The sequence below is a fragment of the Barbus barbus genome (genome assembly GCF_936440315.1).
Source record: "Barbus barbus genome assembly, chromosome: 1".
Taxonomy (NCBI): Eukaryota; Metazoa; Chordata; class Actinopteri; order Cypriniformes; family Cyprinidae; genus Barbus; species Barbus barbus.
Genome location: NC_136729.1, coordinates 3,125,127 through 3,148,180, shown reverse-complemented (window position 1 = coordinate 3,148,180; position 23,054 = coordinate 3,125,127). Strand labels below are relative to the sequence as shown.

At 37.8% G+C, this 23,054-nt stretch overlaps 1 protein-coding gene across 1 annotated transcript; it reads right to left on the bottom strand.

Annotated features, from left to right (window-relative positions):
- Window positions 1–7,181: 7,181 nt before the first annotated feature.
- On the bottom strand, window positions 7,182–22,782 carry LOC306870547 (ras and Rab interactor 2-like; the record flags this gene model as incomplete). Its single annotated transcript, XM_079417865.1, has 10 exons — window positions 7,182–7,499; window positions 10,233–10,399; window positions 11,069–11,200; window positions 12,249–12,554; window positions 18,417–18,921; window positions 20,496–20,866; window positions 21,560–21,651; window positions 21,750–21,822; window positions 22,185–22,287; window positions 22,666–22,782. The coding sequence occupies 10 exons, from the start codon at window positions 22,780–22,782 to the stop codon at window positions 7,182–7,184; spliced, it is 2,184 nt and encodes a 727-aa protein (XP_079273991.1).
- Between the last annotated feature and the right edge of the window lie 272 nt (window positions 22,783–23,054).

Below are 23,054 nucleotides of genomic sequence, written 5' to 3'. Positions count from 1 at the left end.
GAGTCCTCAAAGTAGAAATGTAAAATTTTTGAATAAAGCTGAAATAAAATAAAATATAAATATTAGATGAAAAGGTAAAAACTTTTTACGTAAATTATATATAAAAAATTAAACTAATACTAAAATAAAAATGAAAGCTCTCTCTCTATACATATATACAAGATGAAAGCACCTAAAATGACTATAAACTAAGCTAAACCAAACTAAGACACGAAATGCTATTTTTAGAAATAACAAATTAAATATTTTTCTTTATTTATGAACAGTTTTTCATTTTAAACCAGTTGTCAGATTTAACTCACTGAAGACTTGAGACTTTTATCCAAGCGAATTCTGACCTCAAAGTATAAAGTTTGAATCGCATCATGTTCTGCACACAAAAGAGGAATGCAATGAAATAAATGGCAAATTGAAACCAAATACATTGAGAGAAGAGTTTGACCTGGCTAAACATTTTTACATATTAAAATAGATCAATAAAAGTCGTTTGTTGATAATGAATATTTCTTATTGTTATTTTTCCAACCAATCTACCAAATATGATTCAAATCAGAGAAAGAGCTGCAAAACTACATTATACTAAGTTGCTGCAGGGAACTAGTGGACTACAAAGACTACAAACTTACTAATGTTCAGGTCAATGTGAGTGTACAAAACAGCAAACAGTAATCCATGATTGGCTCCAGAGAGACAGATGTCAGGCGTTTGCATTCATAATACTGCATGTTTAATACTGTATGTCAGTGAACAAGCGTACAGCATCGTTCCCTAGGCAGTAAACATTCAGAGAAATTAATCTGAGCGTGATGATGCCATATGAAGCATATTGTTCATTCATGCATCACAATGAACCGCATCACAAACGAACGCATGCATCGGCCACGAGTTCAACTGATCCAGCAATAAAAAGCATCAAAGCTGAACTGAAGTCATAATCAGAGCCCCATGAATCATAGAAGAAGCATTACATTATAGTTGCACAGTTCACTGTAGAAAGAAAGCATTACAACGTCACATTCAGAGTGAAGCCGGTGAGAGAACGTTTGATCAAACAGTCGTTTGGCGGGACATTCGCAGGAAACGCTGTGTGTGTGTGTGTGTGTGTGTGTGTGTGTGTCTACACGTCCAATGATCCATTGAACTGTCAAGTGGTTTAATGTGAAAGAAAATCATTCAAAAATTAATTGAGAAATAGTTGCATATTATTCCCATACATCACCATTACATTTTAATGGGTTATATAGTGTTAGAATTAACTAAAATATCAGACATTTTGACGCTGATGTTCAAGCCCGAATATTAGTAATACATGCGTGTATATATTTTTACACACACACACACACACACACACATATATATTAGTGCTGTTAAACGATTAATCGCATCCAAAATAAAAGTTTTGTTTACATAATATGTGTGTTTTCTGTGTATATTTATTATGTATATATAAATACAGTTGAAGTCAAAACTTTACATACACCTTTCAGAATCGGCAAAATGTTAATTATTTTACCAAAATAAGAGGGATCATACAAAATGCATGTTATTGTTTATTTAGTACTGACCTGAATAATATATTTCACATAAAAGATGTTTACATATAGTCCACAAGAGAAAATAAATTGAATTTATAAAAATGACCCCGTTCAAAAGTTTACACACCCTTGATTCTTAATACTGTGTTGTTACCTGAACGATCCACAGCTGTGTTGTTTGTTTGTTCAGTGATAGTTGTTCATGAGTCCCTTGTTTGTCCTGAACAGTTAAACTGCCTGCTGTTCTTCAGAAAAATCCTTCAGGTCCCACAAATTTTTGTGTTTTTGAACCCTTTCCAACAATGACTGTATGATTTTGAGATTCATCTTTCCACACCGAGGACAACTGAGGGACTCATATGCAGCTATTACAGAAGATTCAAACACTCACTGATGCTCCAGAAGGAAAAACCATGCATTAATATAAAATATACATATATATATATATATTAGTGCTGACAAACGATTAATCCCATCCAAAATAAAAGTTTTTTTTTTTTTACCGGCCATGAAACTCTTTTTGCAAAAAGAGGCAGTTATGACTACAATGACTAAACATATTTACAATGTTTTTAATTTGTCCTTTACTTTACTTACAAGAGAAAAACAACAAAGAGATTGATTGATTTATCTTTTTTTTCCCTAAAAACATTGATATTCTTGTCCTTTGCATGTTTTCGTCAAACGGAGCAGTCTATCGTGTTACACCGGTCTCACACATACTCCGTTTCTAGAGCAGGGCTATTCGATTAGCTTCATTTGAGGGCTGGATTATCGAACAGAAAATTTGAAGGGGGGCCAAGGGGGTGGGGGCCGTCCCGATCTCTTTCTGGGGGACCTATAAAATTAGAAATTAAACTGACATTTAAAATCTATAAAAAGGTTAACATTAGTGCTGTCTGCCAATTGATTTAAAAAAGTAATCACACATTTCTCTGTAATTAATCATGATTAATCGTATATTTATATTGTCATAATTTCACATTGAACCTCCAAATTAATGTAGAAACAACATAAAGATAGTATATTTGAAGATAGTTTTTAATGGCATCTTTTTACAAAGTAGCCTATTATTAATGAAGCATTAATACTGCTACTGCTATTAAATGCATCAATTTTCCCTATTAATTATAGCCATTCAACATTACAGTATAATTGAAAACCATTATTTTAAACATTAATAGGCTCTGAAATATTAAGTGATTTTAAAACAATCTTCACATAAACTATAAATTGTAGCCTATATGCATAAACTATACAGATGAATCTTTATTCAGCTACAAAAGTTAATCAATGACTAGAGCAGTTGAGTGATTTCTCTTCTTTTGTTCTTTGATTACATCAGTGACAGACTTCAGCAGGTTTCACTTTAAAAGCAGTGCAGTCTCTTTAAAACCTGATGCACATGACGGGGATCTGACACATATCCTATTTTCTGCAAACTCTTTACAGTCATTTAAGACTTTATAACTCATTTAAGACTACGTTTACGAGGTAACTCGCCAAAACCGTGTATTTTCAAATAATTGCATGTGTTTTCGTCCGTTGAAGCACTACTGGAGCTGTCTGAAGCGGCTCAGCTTAAGCGAACAGCCTGCACCGTTTAGGCGGCGAAACCCCGGGTATATGTCGCCACATTCTCGGGTTATGAAGAATAAAGATGGGAAAAGTTAATCTACCGAAATGAAGCAATAATATCTTCTCAGGCAAACGTTATCAGAACCGTGTCTAGATACAAGCTGGCCATCCGCTCTGACCTTATCAGCCCGTTTGTATCCTATTATTTGATTCGCTCTTGTCGCATGACTGAACAGCTAATCACGATGAGCTCATCTTCGGAAAAGAAACAGCGAATCTCTTTAAAAACTGGCTGTTGTTCTCACTACATTGCATTGTTATATTTCGTAAAAATTTTAACCGCCAACTGGTGACTGACACTGCTACATTTACTCGCATTTGGTGCGATCTCTGCTTCAGTATGTCACAGTACATGTTGGCATTCATGGTTCCCTCAATGAACTGTAGCTCCCCAGTGCCGGCAGCACTCATGCAGCCCCAGACCATGACACTCCCACCACCATGATTGACTGTAGGCAAGACACACTTGTCTTTGTACTCCTCACCTGGTTGCCGCTACACACGCTTGACTCCATCTGAACCAAATAAGTTTATCTTGGTCTCATCAGACCACAGGACCAAGGTTATTATAGTTTAGAATTTTTAAATTAGTTTTATTTTTATATAGTTTTCAAATTTTCTATAAAATTCAGTTTAGTTTTTATTAGTTTCATTCATATTTTTGTTCATATTACTCGCATTTGGTGCTTGGTGAGTTTTCATTTTAAGCCCTGTGTGTATATATAGAGAGACACACATACAGCATATATTTTGAAAATATTTACGTGTATATATTTATATTCATATAAAGTAAATCATACATAAATATATTAAATATATAAACATAACATATTTTTCTTAAATATATACTGTATGTGTGTGCATTTAAATATACATAATAAATATACACAGTACACACATATATATTATGCAAACAAAAACTTTTTTTTTGGATGCGAATTATCGCGATTAATCATTTGACAGCACTAATATACACACACACACACATATATAATATACACACATACACGTGTGTGTGTGTGTGTGTGTATATATATATATATATATATATATGTATATATATATATATATATATATATATATATATATGAAGAGTTTATTTGAAAAAACAGATAAGTAATTTTGATTAATTTTCATAAATCACGTTTTTTATTGTGTTGTCATGTTTTTATTGTGCTTTATTGTGTTATATATAACACAATAAAGATAGCTGTATTTTGTAGTTATTATTATTTAATCAAAACAACCCAACTGCAGTTTGATTGCTATTAACTGGAATGCAGAAAAAGAAAAACACGATTTATCTGTTTTTGCAAATGAACTCTTCACACACACACACACACACACACACACACACAAACAGTATATTTTATTTGGAGTTGAACATCAGTGCAAAAATGTCCCAAAAATAAATACATTTTTTAAAATTAATTCAATTAAAATGCAAAAATTATGTAATTGCATTTTTAAATTGATTGCATTTTACATTATATTTAAAAATGCAAGTATCGTTTTAATTTAATTGTTTTATTTAATGTTGTAAGGCACACAAAACTAGTGATACTACTAGAATTATCTATTCAAATTATACGTATGGAAATTACAGTCCAAATAGCTTTTTTTATGGTAACAGTAACATTAAATACTGTGTAAGGGAGTGACCATGTTTTATTTTTTGGCTAATAGTTAGTAATTTAAATGGGGTACTAATTCTGGTTGAAAAACAATACAATCTTTTGTAAAAATACAGCATTTTTCAGGCACAAATGGCACCGTTTCATGCATATGACCCTGGTTTAAAACTAAAACCTGCCTATGAAACACCCAAGTTTGACACTTGATGGCCATTTTGAGAATCACCTTCCTCTCCTCAGTCCGAGAGGGAAATTCATCCTGACTTAACAAAATTTGCTTCCTGGTATGAGCTGAATTGTGGGCAGCTCCTGACAGTGTCTGCGTTTATCTGCCCACCGTGAGCTGAAACCAGAGCCGTACATTCAGCGAGTGCCACGACATACAATATTAGTGCTGAACACATCTGCAAAACACAACCAGCTGGTTCTTTGGAGTCTATTTACATGAGTATTCACAAATGATCATGACGCCACATGTTCACTACATCCTTCACACAATGAAATGGTCTGCTTTCTGAAGGATATGAAGGAAAAAATCGAGTAAACACAAATATCAGGCCAGTGGTGATTCAGTGAGCAAGTCCACGGTGATCAGGTAATGTTCAATGAATAAAATAGCCAGTGCAGTTCAAGTAAAACTTGTAAAATCAGAGTACCACAACCCCACTGTAGTGCCAGCAGTGTTACTGCAAAACTCACAACATACTCCAGACTCCTTCACACTCCAGAATCACACTGTATTCACACTGGAAGTGTGTCGCTGTCTACACTGGAGGTGCTGAAGCTGCACGCCATCTCATAACGAAATATAAATATATATACAGTATAGATAGATCAATGTTACGAGTTCAGCAAGAGCAGAATGTGTGAATGACTTTGTTTCCAACTATATAGATATAGTTTCTGTATATATAACAATAAAAAACTGCACTATTGTTCACAAGTTTGGGGTCAGTGAGAATTTTTTTAAATTTAAGAAATTACTACTTTTTGTCAGCAAAGATGCATTACATTGATCATAAATGACACTAAAGACATTTGTGTTACAAATAAATGCTGTTCTTTTTAACTTGCTAATTATCAAAGAATTCTAAAACATTAAACGTATCAAGGTTTCCACAAAAATATTAATCAGCACAACTGTTTTCATCATTGATCATAATCAGAAGTTTCTTGAGCAGCAAATCAGGATATTAGACTGATTTCTGAAGCATCGTGTGACACTGAAGACTGGCGTAATGATGCTGAAAATTCAGCTTTGATCACAGAAATAAATTACACTTTAATATATATTCACACAGAAAACAGTTATTTTAAATTATAATAATATTTCACAATATGACTGTTTTTACTGTATTTTTGATCAAATAAATGCAGCCTTGGTGATGAGCAGAAGAGATAAAACATTAAAATACCTTTATGGTAAATATACAACTACATATTTTAACAAAAAATAATTGGTATAAAAATGTATATATGAAATAGATGTTACATATTAAATAATTATATTTTCCTATTTTTCTAATTTGATAAAACATATTTATTAAAAATAAATTAATCAGCATTTCAGTGAAGTTGATGCATGTTCTTAAACACAATTTGAGATCTTGAGCTGCAATGGACCTCCAAATGAAAATCTGAATGTCTGAATTTTTAGTGATTTTTTAGGGTAAAATCTCACATCAAAATAAAAAATGAAACTAAATTAAATGAAACAAAATAAATTAAAATAAAATAAATAACATCCAGATTTTTATGTGGCCTTATGAACACCAATTTAGAATGAAATAAAATGAATATCTATCAATTCACACATATGATATTTGTAAATATGTTTTTGTATTTGAGACGAATGAAAGCATGAACTGAAAGTGCATCGCATCAGACACGTCCAGTGTAAACAGCTCCAGTGATTTAATGCAGCATGCTACATGCGTCCAGTGCAGACACAGTGCCATTACTCAGAGCATGTCAGATGTGTACATATATGATGTATTGTTTAAACATAACTCATTTTTATTTCGATTTTTTTGTTTATATTCAACAACACTTTGGTATTACTCTGCAATACACACCTCTGCAAGCCAATCGATATGACCGCTGAATCTCAGATCGCTGGACAGCATTTCCAGATCTCCTGTTTGGCAGATATTGCTTTTTGCATTATTACCAAGTATTTTGCTTCGATTCATTTGAAATGCTATTGTGCTTTCTGATTACACACAACACACCCAAACACACGGAAATAATCACCATCATCCATAGAACTGAACAGATATACAGCATTCAAATACTTTGTGACATCCATAATCCTCTTGCCACAAACGTGACAACAAATATAAATGTAAAAGTCACATTCTGCACCTGCGTCTCTTCACTCCTCGCACACCGACTCGCCCAGATCTACGGCGCCTCCTCTGGTCAGTCTGCGCATCTTGCTGAAGTCGTGATCGCAGCGGAGGTAGGAGAGCGACACTCCCTCATGCGCGGCCAGCTGATGGGGCTGAACGTGGGACGGCAGAGGACGCATTTCCCCTTCACTCCTCCAGAACAGACAGTAGTGCTGTGGCTCCGTCACGCCGAACAGACCGCCGCAGGTTTGGGCTAAAGCGTCGACGTTTTCCCCCGCCTTCCAGAGGAGTGTTCGCACTGCACTACGACTGTCGTCCTGGAATAACACTCGCACGAACCTCTGCTCTCCGTCAGGAAACAACAAAAACACAAACAAACATATATATATATATATATATATATATATATATATATATATATATATATATATATATATATATATATATATATATATATAGTATCTCACAGAAGTGAGTACACCCCTCACATTTTTGTAAATATTTTATTATTTCTTTTCATGTGACAACACTGAAGAAATGACACTTTGCTACAATGTAAAGTAGTGAGTGTACAGCTTGTATAACAGAGTAAATTTGCTGTCCCCTCAAAATAACTCAACACACAGCCATTAATGTCTAAACCGCTGGCCACAAAAGTGAGTACATCCCTAAGTGAAAATGTCCAAATTGGGCCCAAAGTGTCAATATTTTGTGTGGCCACCATTATTTTCCAGCACTGCCTTAACCCTCACCAGAGCTTCACAGGTTGCCACTGGAGTCCTCCTCCACTCCTCCATGATGACATCACGGAGCTGGTGGATGTTAGAGACCTTGCGCTCCTCCGCCTTCTGTTTGAGGATGCCCCACAGATGCTCCATAGGGTTTAGGTCTGGAGACATGCTTGGCCAGTCCATCACCTTTACCCTCAGCTTCTTTAGCAAGGCAGTGGTCGTCTTGGAGGTGTGTTTGGGGTCGTTAACATGTTGAAATACTGCCCTGCGGCCCAGTCTCTGCTTCAGTATGTCACAGTACATGTTGGCATTCATGGTTCCCTCAATGAACTGTAGCTCCCCAGTGCCGGCAGCACTCATGCAGCCCCAGACCATGACACTCCCACCACCATGCTTGACTGTAGGCAAGACACACTTGTCTTTGTACTCCTCACCTGGTTGCCGCCACACACGCTTGACTCCATCTGAACCAAATAAGTTTATCTTGGTCTCATCAGACCACAGGACCAAGGTTATTATAGTTTAGAATTTTTAAATTAGTTTTATTTTTATATCGTTTTCAAATTTTCTATAAAATTCAGTTTAGTTTTTATTAGTTTCATTCATATTTTTGTTCGTTTTAGTTTAGCTTTTATTTTGTGAATAGATTTTTATTTAGTTTTTATATAGTTTAGTTTCAGTTTCAGTTTCAAGTTGTGCTTAATGTCATATCTAATGGTGTGTTGAAATATTTCATATGAAAATAAATGTAGCCTAATTTGGTTAAATTAGATGTCTTTTTTCTTATTTAACCATAATCATGATAATGTAACTGTCGTGTCTTGCGCACACTTTTCTGTGAACAGCCACGCATAGATCATAACTGGGTCTAATTAAATTCAATAATAACGGCAATCGTATTTAACAGTAAAGGCTCATATTTGAATATGTTCTTTTCTTTATTTATGAAAAATTATTATCGTGTGCATGATGTGATTTAGCCTATGCATATTTGTTCAAAAGCCTGGCAGAGTGATCACAAGATGCTAGAAGTATTGTATTGTTTACAGAAAGGATGCGCGCTCTCATCTTTTTTTCTGTTAACTATCATGTTGCGCTGCGTGTCTGTTTTTCTTCAAAGCACCAACTTAGAAAGCCTAATGTTGGTTTGATTGCTTGTGTTAGATGAGAAAATAATGTTGCCCACCTGATGTTGTAGATTAATGCGGGTGCGGTTCGGGTCACGACTCGCGGTCTTTATGTCAAATGGTTCTGGGGTGCGTTTCCCAAAAGCAACTATGGTCGCAAGTTACGTCGTTACCAATAGAGTTCAATGGGACTTACCACCATAGTTAGCTAACGATGCTTTTGGGAAACGCACCCCTGGTCTGGTACAGCATTAAATTAGAGCTGCTGTCGGATAACGGGTCGGGTGTTCTGTTAAGTACTGCTGGTGCACGTTTACCAAACAGGACCCGTGGTTTAAACAGCTTTGTGTTTCTCCATCAGATAACCCCATGTGCGTCATGCGCCATTTCCAGGTGTTTCCCTAAATCGCCGCACAGCTCTGTAGGCTATATTTTTCCACCAAGGGGAGAGAACGTATTAATTACGAAAACGACTATTTATTTTTATTAATTACTATTTTATTTCAGTTTGTTTTTCAATACCTGTTGTTAGTTTCGTTTCGTTTTAGTTTTTCAAATATTTTGTCATTTTCATTTTATTTCAGTTTACGAAATAGTTTTTTCATCAATCGTTTTCGTTTATGGTTGCAGTAATCCATGTCCTTAGTCTGCTTGTCTTCAGCAAACTGTTTGCGGGCTTTCTTGTGCATCATCTTTAGAAGAGGCTTCCTTCTGGGATGACAGCCATGCAGACCAATTTGATGCAGTGTGCGGCGTATGGTCTGAGCACTGACAGGCTGATCCCCCACCACTTTGCCATGAGGTGCCATGTTGAACTTCCAGTGACCAGTATGAGAGAGTGAGAGCGAAAACACCAAATTTAACACACCTGCTCCCCATTCACACCTGAGACCTTGTAACACTAACAAGTCACATGACACCGGGGAGAGAAAATGGCTAATTGGGCCCAATTTGAACATTTTCACTTAGGGGTGTACTCACTTTTGTGGCCAGCGGTTTAGACATTAATGGCTTTGTGTTGAGTTATTTTGAGGGGACAGCAAATTTACACTGTTATACAAGCTGTACACTCTCTATTCTACATTGTAGCAAAGTGTCATTTCTTCAGTGTTGTCACATGAAAAGATATAATAAAATATTTACAAAAATGTGAGGGGTGTACTCACTTCTGTGAGATACTGTATATATATATATATATGCATTCTATGGTTTCAACCTGTTTCAGCTGACTGTCTTTCTGGGTCTTGGCTTCTTGGCCCCGCCTCCTGCTCCATTCCCTCAAGTACTCTTGAGCCTCATTGGTCAGACTGCAGGTGGGCGTGGCCCCAGGCTTGTTCTGGATAAGACATAGGCTGGCATACACACTCGTCAAATAATATCCACCTGCAAATAAACAATCATATAAACTCCTCAGTTCAGGGTCATCAGCAATTAAAACTTTTAAAGAAAATTTAAATTAAAAAAGAAAGTACATAACTAGTTCTAAAGTGTAGGTAGATCAACTGGATTACATAATTCATTAGACTTCATGGAAGTGTGTGTTCACTGCTGGGTTTCCATGGTAACAGCAACTTTTGATTGCTGTTGCTCTGTTCAGGTAGCGTAGTTCTTCACTGGGAATATGGATATTAAAGTTGATGAAGATAAATGATAAATGATGTGGAAATCACACCCACTTGCAGCTCGGAGCTTATGGTAGGTCTTTCTTGAAAGGTTTGTGTTTTATTGTATAAATCATGAGTTTTGTGATCTTTAGAGCTGGTTAATGTTTTTAATTAAACCATTTTTATTGACAGTTCCCTGTAATTAATGTAAATTTGCATATTTATAATTGCCTTTGAATATTCCTTTGATTCTGTTCCTCGCAGTCTGGGATTCTGTGAAGGATGCATGCAGTACCTGTTATATAACAAATAATCTTACGGTTATCTTACACGTGACGGAAGCATAGAAGTGCCATCTGCTGACTGGATCTGTTAGAATTGAGTCTAACAAACGTGGAATTTAAACAGAGTCTGTATGTGTTTATTTTTGAGGCGAGTTCTCCTTTACCTTCTCCTGTCAGCCATGACGGCTCAAGCAGCTCCATCATGTACTCCGTCTCCAGCAGCAGTTGCGGGATATTACATTTAACTAGCACATAGGACAGCGCTGGTAGGAAGTCCTCAGACCCCACGTCCTGATCTGCAAAGAAGAGATAAGTATTAAAGGGGTCATGAACTAAGAAATCAAAAATACCTAAGAAAGAGGTCACTGCACTATAAAAACATCCTATATGTTTCCAAGAACTTTGTTAGTCTAAAAACAGCTTATATTGAAGGCAGTTTGCCAAGACCATTCCAAGTCGTTTGGAATGCTTCTGGAATGTACAACTCTATGATGTAATAGTCTGGATAAGCACTGCCTCCGTGCAGAAGAAGATCAACGCCTGCTTCTACATAACTGCCTGTTTAGCCCCGCCCACCGATTCGTGCATGTAGTGTAAATAACGAGAAAGACAAACGCAGGTCTACGCAGAAACCAAACGATAAAGATGCTCCGAAGACAACAAGGCGCTGTGCAGTGCCAAGCTGTGGAAAAACAGTCTTTGCATTGCCTTCCTTCTGATCCCAACGTTAGGAAAGAGTGAATTAACTTTATTTTTAATGAAGATCCAGACTGCGTCTGTAAGAACTCTTCCTTTGTTCACTTAATTTTACCATGGATTCATTTACAAACAAGGCACGATTCAATGCAGGATTTTCATAAAGATGTAAATTAAAGATGATGCTGTGCGACTATATGGATCAGACAGACAGTAATGTCTCAACACAAGTGTGAGTAACTGTTTTATTATGTGATCACTATTGCTTTGTCTGTTAAACAGATCATTTGAAATGAGCAGTTTTTAACCTAAATCACTGCAGCGTCCATCTATGAAGAACGCGGCTGTCAATCATACACAAGTATTAGTCAATCATAGCAGTGGGGGTTTACTTCCAAGTCTGAATCTGCCACGCCTATTTTAACAGAGCGTTCTGATTAGGGGGGTCAAAAACAGAACGGACAGAAAATAGCCAATTACTTTTAAATAATGATGTTTCTTGATGCAAATTCTTGATCACATTATAAGTGGACCTCAGAGAACAGTACAAAATAAAAAACAGAGGCCGTTCATGACCCCTTTAAATTAACAGTGAAACAGCGAAAGTTGCCCTAAAGATGACAAACCAGTATCTAAATCTTTGCTCACCATGTTGTGTTCCCATGGCTTTGTAAACGCTCTTGCACACCTGCAGCAGAAGCAGCACCTTGTCAATGGGCGAATGGCTGCGCTGCATCAGTGTGAGCTTTGCCTTTGCTCTGTCCATGCCGCGGACGTCCAGGACGCCGACTCGTACAGCCAGGCGCTCCAGCGCTCCCTCCTGGTAGGCCACCAAGCTGTCGGTGATCTTCTGTAAGGAGCCGTCTTTAGTGTGGAGGGAAACGAGCGTCTGCTGCAGCTGAACCTTCAACGGCTTCAACACGCAGCCAAACAGAGCCTTTTCTAGGGCAAGATCTGTGGGTCACATGACAGGAAATATGCATTTTGTATTGTTGGTAGAGCGCATGGTGTTATTTAAAGCTGTAAAGTTAATAAATGGTCCCTGTGAAACACTGTGGGTGGATATTTCTGAATGAAAACTGTTTCTTTCTGGTGTCCTTGTGTGCCATTTACAGTGTTTGCTGGCTTTGTATGGCTTTGTCAGGAATTGAAATATCGTATATAACTTTTAATAGGCAAGGTTAGCAATTTTAAATGAATTTCACAAACTATTGTTGCTATACTTTAGAAATAGTCTGTATTTGAATGTTTATTGTGGTGCAAGTCCTTGGCCTGTAGACTAACATTGTAAATACATTACTGTGCATGCAAATTTTTCTGTCAATGCTGCCTGTAGAGCATATCTTGTATTGAACCCAGAAAATTTCTTCAAATATAAATTTCCAGTGGTGTAGTGGAGGGTATACGCAGGTATACGGCGTATACCCACTTCTTTATCAGCTGGCTTTGCGTATACCCACTTCTAAATCCCTTCTGATGCGCAACATTCAGTATAGTGTCCTGACTCCTGCATTAACCAAAATCATGACAGTCCACCACATGAATAGCTAATCCAGTCGCATGTGAATAAATGCTAATATTGGTTTTATTTGCGGTTTGCTTTGAAATATGGTTGCGCCCGCACCCGCTCCCGAGAGAATGCCGACAGAGACAGAAATGCTGCCTGTTCATGCGCGAGAGGTCCGCAGAGTGGTAAAATAATAATTAATTATTGACTAATTTGAATCACATTATAACGAAAACAATATCTTAAAATGAAAAGAAGGTTTTAACGATCAGAAATTTCTTAAACTGATGATCTCCTGTTAACGTTTCAGTCAAGGATCCAGTATACGAATGCATTCAAACAGTAAGTTCAAAACAGCTCTAATACAGAGAAAATCTACTGAAAGTAGCCTAAAACAACGCACCAGGTGAGGCTCGCGCAGCCGGTAGGAGAGAATATTGTTGAGAAATCAAAACAAATTAACATAACTGCACATAGATGAAACATACTGCGGTAAAAAGAAAGTTTTTTTTTTATGTATAACATATGATGCCTAGTTAAGCAACACGAGAGTTATTTTTTCCCCCTGAAAACCAATACAATTGCAAATTTGGCATTGATTTTATGCAAGAGTTCAAATGAGTAGTTAACGTTAAGTGCTGTATAATTTAGACCAGGGTTCCTCAAATCTTACCCTGGAGGTCCAATCTGCTGCAGAGTTTAGCTCCAACCCTGATCAAACTCACCTTAGGAGGACTCACTCACATTAGGAGGCCCTAGGCAAAATTCATGTTGGAGGCCCCCCACCCCCAATAAAAAGCACTTGAAACAAATGTGATTCCTAACCTTTTTATTTATACAACATTTAATTTTAAATTTTTTCTTAGTAACAAAGTTTGAACACATTACTATTTTTAATGTTTTTGAAAGTCAGTTATGATCATCAAGTCTTCATTTATTTGATCAGAAATACAGAAAGAACGATAATATTGTGAAACTTTAAATAATGGTGTTCTATTTTTGCCATTCTTTAAAATATTTATTTCTATGAGTCATAGCTGAATTTTCAGCATCATTCGTGGCCTAATGTTTAGAGAGTCTGACTCGTAACCAAAAGCTTGCGAGTTTGAGTCTTAGGTCCGGCAGGGATTGTAGGTGGGGGGAGTGAATGTCCAGCGCTCTCTCCACCCTCAATACCACGACTGAGGTGCCCTTGAGCAAGGCACCGAACCCCCAACTGCTCCCCGGGCACCACAGCATAAATGGCTGCTCACTGGCAACCTCTGGGTGTGTGTTCACGGTGTGTGTGTGTTCACTGCTGTGTGTGTTCACGGTGTGTGTGTTCACTACTGTGTGTTAGTGCACTTAGGATGGGTTAAATGCAGAGCACAAATTCCGATTATGGGTAACCGTACTTGGCCACACATCACTTTCACTTTTTCACTTTCATTTTAACACATCCTTATGAATTTCTTTGAAAAAAAAAAAAAAAATACTGACCCATTGAATTCCAAACTTTTGAATGGTATTGTTACAACAGATTTCTATTTTAAATAAATGCTCTTATTTTTTTATTTTTTACTTTTCTATTGCACAATATTTTATTTTTTATTTATTTATTTATTTTTTTGCTGTATTTTTTTATCAGATAGGCTTGATGAGCATAAGCTTATTTCAAAAACATGATAAACTGTAATGTGTCCAAACTTTTGACCAGTAGCCTACTGTATGTACATATTAATCAAACTTTATCTAAGGTAATCTTTTTTTGTTTGTTTGTTGAGGATGTTATTATAGCCATGATAAAATTATGATTATTTTGCAGTAAGTTTTTCTGTAATTTATTCACAGTTCCTGAATACCACTTCAGTAAATGAACATCAGTGCTTTTATATTTTTTTTACTTGCTGGGTATGGACAGGGTTTCTCCCTCCCATTTAACCAATATTAACTATGATATTGTCATATTATTATTATTAATATGATTTTAGCCTATCTATTGCATTGCCACCTTAAATAGCCTATACATCAGCACAATTTAGAAGTTTCACACATCTGAGGTACTTTTTTGAAACATTAAAAAATGGTCTAGTGTGTTTGCTTTTTGAATTTGAATTAGTGCTGTCAAATAATTAATCGAGATTAATCGCATTCAAAATAAAAGTTTTTGTTTACATAATATATGTGTGTGTACTGTGTATATTTATAGTGTATATATAAATACAAGCAATTATGCGATTAATTGTTTAACAGCACTAATTTGAATACAAAGTTCTTTGTTTTAACTTTTGTAGCTATTTTGCTAGTCAGCTCCCAACACGATATCATTTACTTGCACGAATTCAAAGCTTTGTGTTTGGTAGCATCAGTGCAGCGGCGCTCACGCTCTTTTAAACTCGAAATAAATTGGTGAATGATCGGTCCAGAAAGACTGAGTCCCTAGGCAATCGCCTGCTCTGCCTATAGCTAGCACCGGCCCTGACTACCTGTGATTTTCTAATGATCTTGAAGACTCTGATTCGCATGCTCAGGTGTGTTTGATAAGGGTTAGAGCTAAACTCTGCAGGAATGGTCCAGATTTGAGGATCCCTGATTTAGACAGTCAACGTTGACCATTTCTACTCGATTTGGTTAGCCTAACAAAAAAAAAAAAAAATAGTTCCAAACAAAGATCACAGCAGAACAGTCGTGCATCTCAGAGCAACACACTTTACTGAATTAATCATTTGAGTCATTGATTCAATAAACCATTCATAGAGGCGCTTGCTTCATTCTTGAATGAATTAGTCATCTGATCAAATCATTTGAATAAATAACTCAATGGCTCACTTGCTGCCACCTACTGGCGGTTTACTTTCATATTTAAAAGTAGCTTACTGTATTTTCCCCAACATATTTGTATATTAAAAAAAATAATTTTAAAACACAGCATTATTTATGCAGTTGTAATTTTGGAAAAAGCATTAATGTTACATTTCAGTATCATTAAACTGTGTAAATGCAAATAAATGCTATTGACTTCTGCTTCTTCCATTTTATTCATGTCGTATTATATTAACTGGATTTTTTTATGAAACAAAGGTTGATGACATTTAATAAGGTTAAAAAAAAAACTGCCCTTTATATAAAACCTTTATATATGTTGCTGATGTTTTTTGGCTAGTAGAAGTTGTTAATGGCCGGTAACTTAAAAATGTATTTGCAAAATTGTATGGTGAGTGAAAAAGTTAATTTCAAACCCTGTTGCAGACCCCTGGTATAGTAGCATGTACAGGCAAGTCAAGGCAACAGGTTTAGTTGGCGTTTCCTTGGGGGATGGGAGAGTATACCCACTTCTTCAGGCACCACTACACCACTGTAAATTTCTAATTTAATAATGCTTTGATCAACCAAACTGAATGGTTACGTTTAACACAGATTTAGCAGAAAATGAGAAGATATGGCACAGATTGCATACTGACCGACTCATGTTTGCCTATAGCTATTAGGAACATGCACATTTTTCCTGTAGCTCTATTTAAACACGGTTATGTCCTTGGTAGTGAACACAAAGGCACAAAGCCACTGAGCAGCTTGACGAAAATAAATAAGCTCTGTTCAATGGCAAATTAATGTTTGTACAGCAGAAGAAAGAGCCAGACACATTATAGCAAATAAGAAAATCTGTGCGCTGAGCAAAATCTCCTCCCCATCCATCCTTCTATATCTTCTCTCTCTCTCCACACGCTTCCTGAAGTATGCGTGGGAATGTGCTATGCGCTAATGATAAATGCAAAACGTAAAATGCGAATGCCTCCACCAACATCTGAAACAGCATCCATCTCCGGGGATGTGGCCGGCTTTTAGATTTCTTGCTTTGATTTGGGGGAGATATCTCATAATCAGTTCATAATCCCAGCTATGCAGGCTTATAAAGGATTGGATGTTCTTATTTGACTGACATAATTGTTCTGCAGTACAAAAATAGAGCTGCAGTAACTTAAACTTGTGTCTTAAGCTCTGCGGTACATTAACGGTAACATCACTTACCTACAGAAACTCTGCAAGGAACATTGTTGGAAATATATACAATTTTACAAGTGCATCATAGAACGGGAGTCATCATCTCACACCAAAACTATGTTACAGCTGTGCTAATAAAAGCTACATGTATCATTGCAATTCAAACATTAATGATATTTTCCAGAAATTCATTATTTCAAAGGATTCTAGGAAATCAATAACATCTTTTATCCACTCCAGTGGTTTAAGAGTTTTTAAAACCTACTGATTGGTTTCCATGATGCAATTCATAGCATTGAGTCATTTACTTCCTGTAAAAGCCTTCGTGATGTTTGCCAAGTCAAGCATCACAATTAATATTACTCATGCTTAGGGTTAATGATCTGAACAAACTCCTAGTGCATCCTAGTGTATTAAACTTAGTGCAACTTAACTCAATTTGCATCGTGCATCATGCTTCTTGTTAATTGTTTACTTTAATGAACAATCAGACCTTCAGTTTCCACCTGACAGACATTAAAATGAGCAAATAGTAATTTAAAGACATCAAAAAGACATTAAAAGAGGGACTTGAGCCAAATTTAAAGACAAGACTACCATAGGGATGACCATCTACAAACCACTCAGAACATCCAGGCAACTTCCTAGCAATGACCTGGCAACTGACTCACATTTTGTTTAATTAAAAGTAAACAGATCTATTTTCCATTAATATTTTATTCTATATTACTGGTTAAAATCGGGGGTGTGGTATGGCCTAGTGCAGGGGTTCTCAACTCTGGCCCTCAAGGTCCACTTTCCTGCAGAGTTTAGCTCTAACCCTCATCAAACACACCTGAACAATCTATTCAAGGTATTCAGAATTACTAGAAAGTTTACTATAATTACTAGAAGAGTTTGATAAAGGTTGGTCCTAACCACCCCGCTCCGTGTAGGACTCGAACCCAGGTCAACGGTTGGGAGGCGGGCACGCTAACAAGGATGTTGTTACTGTTGGCTGCGGCCTTTACACTCACCCCCGTAAACCTCACTCCCATCCGGGTCACGGCACCAATATAACCCCTCTGGTCCTAACCTCCTTACTCTGAGCAAGACTCGAACCCAGGTCGCAGGCTTGGGAGGCAGGCATGCTAACCTCTTGAAATCAGGAGAGTGAGGTTTACTTGTGCAGCTCTTACCAGCTGCCTTCATTACACAAGATATACATTTTAAAAGTTCACTGGAAATTTAACTCATAACCTTGGCATTGTTAGCATCTGCTCTACAGCTACAGGAAGTAATGCATCAACATTGGGTCACTGGTCAAACCTCAAGTGATGCCTCCTTACCTTTCTCGTTCTCAGGCACCAGTGTCTCAATTGGAGGTTCTATTTCTCCTGCTTCCAGAAGGAGACTTTTGGCTTGGGACAGAAATCTTCTCATCCCCTGAAGCAGCTCCACAGCAGAACTATGCTTTGAGGTCTCCATCTCCTGCCTCTGCTTCTCTAAAAAGTCCTGCACCAGTGACCCAAATGTGGAGCGTTTGTCGTGCGAGAGTTCGTCCACCAATCTGGCAACTCGGCGCTCAGGAGCGAACACGCAAACAAAGGCGGCGGTCATGCGGCGCAGAGTCGATGTGGGATTTGCTGAGGGAAAACGGGTACCACGTGCGGCAGGCGGCCATTGGTGGGCAAGGTCCGCCTGGGCTTCCTCCTCCTCCAGACTGCTGAAGGAACTATTGCTGTCCAGTTCAGCAAGGGAAGGAGCTCGAGTCCTTTCCAAAGCCAGACACACCTCACCATCCTCAGTATCTTTAATGAGTTCAGTGTTGCCTTGCTGGGGTAAGGAATTACTCTAGAGAACCACACAATGTGGAGGGGGTAAGGTAAAAACAAAACAATGTTATTTTTAGAACTTGGCACTAGGGAAACAGTTTCAAACACACATCACGATCATGACCTTCCAGAACCACAAGTGCAGTGTAGGCACAGTATGTGGAATATAATTTTATTGTTTGTAGGAGGCAGTTAACCAGTAATGGTTATATTTGTGCAAACCTCTTTCCACCCGCGCTAACTACTGCACAGTTGCATGGGGACTGTGATTTAATCCAGTGGTTTTCAATCCGGGTCCTGGGGACCCATCACTCTTATTTAACACACCTATTTAAGATCATCAGCTGGTTCGGAAAGAGCTCCATAAACTTAACAGCGTGTGTCAGGTAAAAGAGAGCAGTGTGTCCTCAGGACCGTGACTGAAAACCAGAGATTTAGTCAAGTAGGATGTGTTGCATTTTGTTGGTCCCAAAACAATGTTACGTTGAAACAAAGACACTATAAACCCTTTACATATGCATAACTATTAACTATCCCTAATATGAGAGTGAAATGAGGATTGATCAGGTTTTTGTTCAACCCCATATCCCAGGGTTAGCCAACACTACTCCTACCACACTACAGAGTTTAGCGCCAACCCTAATCAAACACACCCTAAAAAAGGTGTTTGGAATCACTTGAAAGTGTTTTTGAGGAGAGTTGGAACTGAAGTCTGCAGAAAGGTGTCCCTCCAGGAACTGGGTTGGCTGCTCCTGTCATATCCCACCCAAAGCCTAATAGTCCAATCCTGCTGCTAGAGGGCCACTTTCCTGCAGAGTGCTCCAACACACCTGAAGTCCTTGATTAGCCCATTCCAGTGTGTTTAATTAGGACTAGAACAAATTCTGTTGAAAGGTGGCCCTCCAAAAGAAGGATTGGACACCCTCTGGCCTAACCTCCTCCCTATACCTAAAATCGTATTTGAATGATCAGACTTCCAGCCCCAACAAGAACACTGATCCTAGCAAACATAGTCTTAACCCCAAGCCTACCCCCACTTTAACTATTCATTAGCCCTAAAAACAGAGGGAAATAATAGGTTGCTAATGTTGATTAAGACCCTAATCCAGGTGTGTCTAATCCTGGGAGGGCCAAGGGCAGGATTAAAGATTATGGAGCTAAGGAGAGTTTAGCTCTAGCCCTAATTAGACACACCTGATCCAGCTAATCAAGGTCTTCAAGAGCAGTGCTTCTCAAACTTGTCCTGGGCACCCCAAATCACTGCACATTTTGTATGTCTCCCTTAAAGGTCACACCCAAGTCGTGCAGAATCTACTAATGAGCTGATGCGTTGAATGGGTGTGTTAAATGAGGGAGACATACAAATATTCAGTGGCTGGGGGCCCCCAGGATAGGTTTGAGAAGCATTAGAAACTTCCCGGCAGGCGTATTGGAGCAAAACGGACCTCCAAGACAAAGGGTTGGACAACCGTGTCCAAATCCCAGCCTTGAGCCACAGTAACTCTTAATGTTTCCCAAGACCAACAAGGATGTTGAAATGGAAACATGACTCACTCTGCCAAATTTCAGTCAGTCAAGGGTACTCAAACTTACAGGTGGTATCTGTCCCAACATCTGTTCATCTTCCTCTTCTGAAGTGGGAGTAAGTGCCGGGGTCCTCCTGAGCACATTTAACCCTCCCGTTCGTCTCGGGCCACCTTGGTCAGAATTCTGTCCATGTGTCTCCCCTTGGGTTAGGTCCGATTCTCCACCCGACAAGCTGAGAGAGGTTTCATTTGACACACGGACCCTGAGGCTGCGTTTAAAGCGGTGGCGTTTGTGTGAGGCTGTTCTGCTGGGTTGGGGAGGCTGAAGGAACAGGGGGTTGACGAAACATGGGCTGATCAATCTGAATGTCCGGTGGGGCGCTGAGGGTGGAGGGGGGCCGTTAGGAAGGCCAGGAGATGTCTGAGAGCTCCAAAACTCTGAAAATGGCATGGAAGATTGCAAAGAGTGGAATTGAGATTGAGAAAAAAAACTGTATTTCTTAGGAATTTTAGAGCGTTTGTGCCATATTCCAGTATCTATCGAAACTATAAAGCTTTCAAGGTACCATAAAAACATAACATGAGATCCTTTTGCAATATCTGTCTAGTGAAACATGACCTGACCTGTTTTGGTATGGTAATAAGGATGTTATTTGGCATGCTAGCTGTAATGGCTTAGCCATGTGGTATTTGTTAGTTGGTAACTAAATATAAGGGTAAGGTGTTGGGAAAGTTTGCCAAATGTTGTCGAGTAACTCTTGCTCCAAGCACAGCACCAAACAATTATCCCTGAGTTTGAGCAGTACATTTCAGCACTATTTTAGCAGTACATCTCAACAGATTTTGAGATGCTGTCAAAAGGAAACATTAACTTTAAACATTAAACATTAACAGCAAAGACGCTGTTATTGAAGGATGGATGGGAAAATTAAAAACTATAGAGGACAAAACTGCACACCCGCAAGTGGGCATAAGCACAGAAAAGCGCTGCAGCTGGTTGCAAGAGGGTGTCAAGGATGCTAAGTGGGTGTTTACATGTAAGTGTTAAAGGTACATCAGCAAAAATGGCTAGTTTAGTTTTATAGGTCAGAAAGAGGGGTGGAAACAGTCGTGATAAACATGCATTCTTACCTAAACCCAAATGCGAAATGCTTTCCAGATGCGTGTGTGTTGTGGCCTGTATAATTGCATCTGGAAGCTCAAGTGGGAAAGGCAATACATCTCTGTTGAACACATACATAAAGAGCAGAAATTACATTATAGATAAAACACTTGTTTAATTTACATGAGTCATTTTCCTATAATGTTTGATGTTTGTTACCTGCTGACGGTGTAAAATGCGACTAGTCTGCAGAGATCAGGGAAGCTCAGGGCAGAACTTTCAAGAGAAAATGCTAGACGGTGAAAAAGAAGATGCAATAATTTAAGATAGAAGATATTGCTTCCAGGCATAAAACTTTTTTTTTTTTTTTTTTTTGGATAATGAAATTGTGCAAGCTTGTCTTATTGAGGAGTACTAAATAAAATGCATGTCAGGTAGACATGCATAGACAAAATAATCACTTATATTGCATGTTAAAATGTTTAGGATTTTAATTAGTCTATAGTAATTCTAATTTGCTTAACAACAATAGAAGCTTCACAGCACAATATAACAACAAATAAACAGTATGGTTGACCAAAGGCTTGTTTGTTAGTTTTAGGGGATAGAAAATACCATTAGCTTAGTTTATAAGCTGTGACATGTTGAACTCACTGGAGTCTTCCTCACGGATGGGATACTGTGACACTCCTCCCTCCTGCAGCCGCACACACAAAACCTTCCTGTGGGAGGCGCTACACTTACACACCAGAAACGTCTGTGGACAAAGAGGGGAGATACAGCATTCATTAACCCTCATTAGATGATGTTGTACATATATTGAATTATTATACTGTATATTACAATACAGCTGATATATAATGGAATGAAACAAAGATATTGAAAAGTTAGCATCAAGTACAAGAAAATAAAACCGACTGAAGGTAATGCAGCAGGCTGTCTCTAGTTCATTGTGTCTATATGAAGTGCAATTAGTTGATTAGCTGCAAATTACACCCATCATACTGGACATTGTTATGCAGTCAAAGGTTATACAGAGGTGCATCACTGATTACTGTAATTATGACTTTAGGTTGTGAACAACAGTGATAAAACATGATGATTTGATTGTCACTGGCTGTTGGGATTCTCTCACCCCGACTATCTCTCGTTGCAGGATCTGGTGGGCGGAGTCAGGGTTGATTGACAGCTGCAACCATATGGAGTGTGTGAGGAGAAGACGATCCAAAACACTCAAACTCCTTGCGTCCATCTATAACACAGGGGACAGGGGTCAACAAACACGCAAAAACTTAATGGAAACTCCATTCACAAAATTCTGTTTATTAAATATATTGCCTCTATTTGTTCACTACATTAGTAATCATTATTTAACTATATTAGTTAACATGAACTAAAAGTGAAAAATGTATATTAAAAAATTATTTTAAATTATTAATGTATTTTTTGGACCCTATTCAATCTGTAGTGTCTTTCATTTAAAGTTGTATCTTTTAATATTATTTAATGGACCTGAGCTAATAT